The 1,762-nt window shown below is 47.0% G+C and overlaps 1 protein-coding gene across 1 annotated transcript; it reads right to left on the minus strand.

Annotated features, from left to right (window-relative positions):
• Positions 1-269: 269 nt before the first annotated feature.
• Positions 270-948, minus strand: LOC138905632 (uncharacterized). The gene is made up of 2 exons (XM_070194152.1): positions 723-948; positions 270-580 (listed from the first exon to the last, which is right to left on the minus strand). The coding sequence occupies exons 1-2, from the start codon at positions 946-948 to the stop codon at positions 270-272; spliced, it is 537 nt and encodes a 178-aa protein (XP_070050253.1).
• Between the last annotated feature and the right edge of the window lie 814 nt (positions 949-1,762).

Below are 1,762 nucleotides of genomic sequence, written 5' to 3' on the forward strand. Positions count from 1 at the left end.
ACATGGAGACAACCAATCCATACCCAAGATTACATCGAAATCAACCATACTAAGTAATAAGAGATCAACTCTAGTCTCCAGTCCCCCAATAGTTACCACACACGATCCACAATAATAGTATCGCCCACCGGCGTATCCAGATAACGAACAAAATATGAGGAAACATACGAATATATGGAACCAGGGTCAAATAATATAGAAGCTTCCCTATGGCACACTAAGACAATACTTATGATCACTGCATCTGACCTGGCAGAAATAGCATAGAATCAGGCTTGACCACCTCCAGATCGACCTCCCCCTCTAGAGCGACCTTTAGCTGTCTGTGCCCCACCCCGTTCTGGCTGGGCGGGTGGTGAATTAACTAGTGCGGGAGCCGCAACTTGACTCCTCTGCTGAGCTGGACCTCCCAAAAGGCGGGGACAATTTCTCTTCATATGACCCAAGTCTCCACAGTCAAAACAACCCTTCACGAATAATGGCGGCAAGTACTGAGTTGGACCTCGAGAACCAGAATAACTACTAGAAGAACCTGGTACAGGTAAACCTTGAACTGATGGTGCATGAGATGAACTTTGAACTGGAAGTGCACTAAGAGAAGACTGACTCAGCATGGCTAGCTGATGCGTTACGATAAGTTGGACGAGCCATCTGAGCAGGCCTATAAGGATGACCCCTGCTGTGATAGGGTTGTCCCCCAGAAGGAATACCGCTGGAATTACCCAGACCACGAGACCCCTTGGCCCCCATCTCCTCACGCTCATGAGTACGGTCCATTTCTAGCCTTCGGGCATTGTCAACCACTTCGTCAAATTTAGCACCTACTATATTTCCCAGATTCATGACAAAATGGAACTGATGGTTGAGGCCATTAATGAACCTCCTGATCTTCTCCCTTTCAGTGGGAACCAACCCAACTGCATGACGACAAAAGTTTGAAAATCGCATCTCATACTAGGTCACAAACAAGTCCTCCTGATGTAAATACTCAAACTGCCTGCGCAGTTCCTCTCTGCGGGTCTGTGGCACTGCACCTATTGGTCTGCTCTCCTCATAAGTCTCCCACCATCTGGAGTACGGGCGATAGGGGTATGAGTACCTCCCCCGGCCTAAAAGTTGGGTGGTGCGGCCTGAGATGAAACCACCTGATCAAGGCCAGTGCAAACAGTCAATATCTGGGCTAAAGCCTCATGAAGGCCTGGAATCACAATAGGCATAGCTGGTGCCTGAGCTGGACCCGCCGGCTCAATAATATCTGGAACCTACTCCTGAGCTGGAGCAACGGGTGGTTCTATAGGTACTGCTCTAACTGCTGTACACGCTACACCTCAACCTCTACCACGGCCCCGGCCTCTCGTGGCCCTAACTGGTGGCTGGCCATCCGATCCGGTAGTACGCGTCCTCACCATCTGTGAGAGAATAGAATAATAGAAATTTAGTTTTCGGAATCAACAAATTTGCACGACAAGAATACAAGAATGTGAAGTTTTCCTAAGGGTTTGCCAGCCTCTCGAAGATAAGTACGGACGTCTTCGTACCGATCCACAAGACTCTACTAAACATGTTCATGACTCGTGAGACCTATGTAACCTAGGCTCTGATACCAACTTGTCACGACCCAAAATCATACCTTTCGTGATGGCACCTAACTTAATACTAGGCAAACCAACAACCTCAATAAACCACAAATTCTTTTATGTTTGGAAACATAATATTTAAATTCAATATAAAAATCTTACAAATACTGATATAAAAACACTCC

This window comes from Nicotiana tomentosiformis, chromosome 2, assembly GCF_000390325.3.
Source record: "Nicotiana tomentosiformis chromosome 2, ASM39032v3, whole genome shotgun sequence".
NCBI lineage: Eukaryota > Viridiplantae > Streptophyta > Magnoliopsida > Solanales > Solanaceae > Nicotiana > Nicotiana tomentosiformis.

Bases quoted from the DNA above. Each gene is read 5' to 3' on its own strand.
- LOC138905632 (XM_070194152.1), bottom strand. From the start codon at position 948: ATGCGATTTTCAAACTTTTGTCGTCATGCAGTTGGGTTGGTTCCCACT. The intron at 581-722 runs GTAATTCCAGCG...GTGCACTTCCAG, and splicing joins CAAGGGGTCTCGTGGTCTGG to TTCAAAGTTCATCTCATGCA.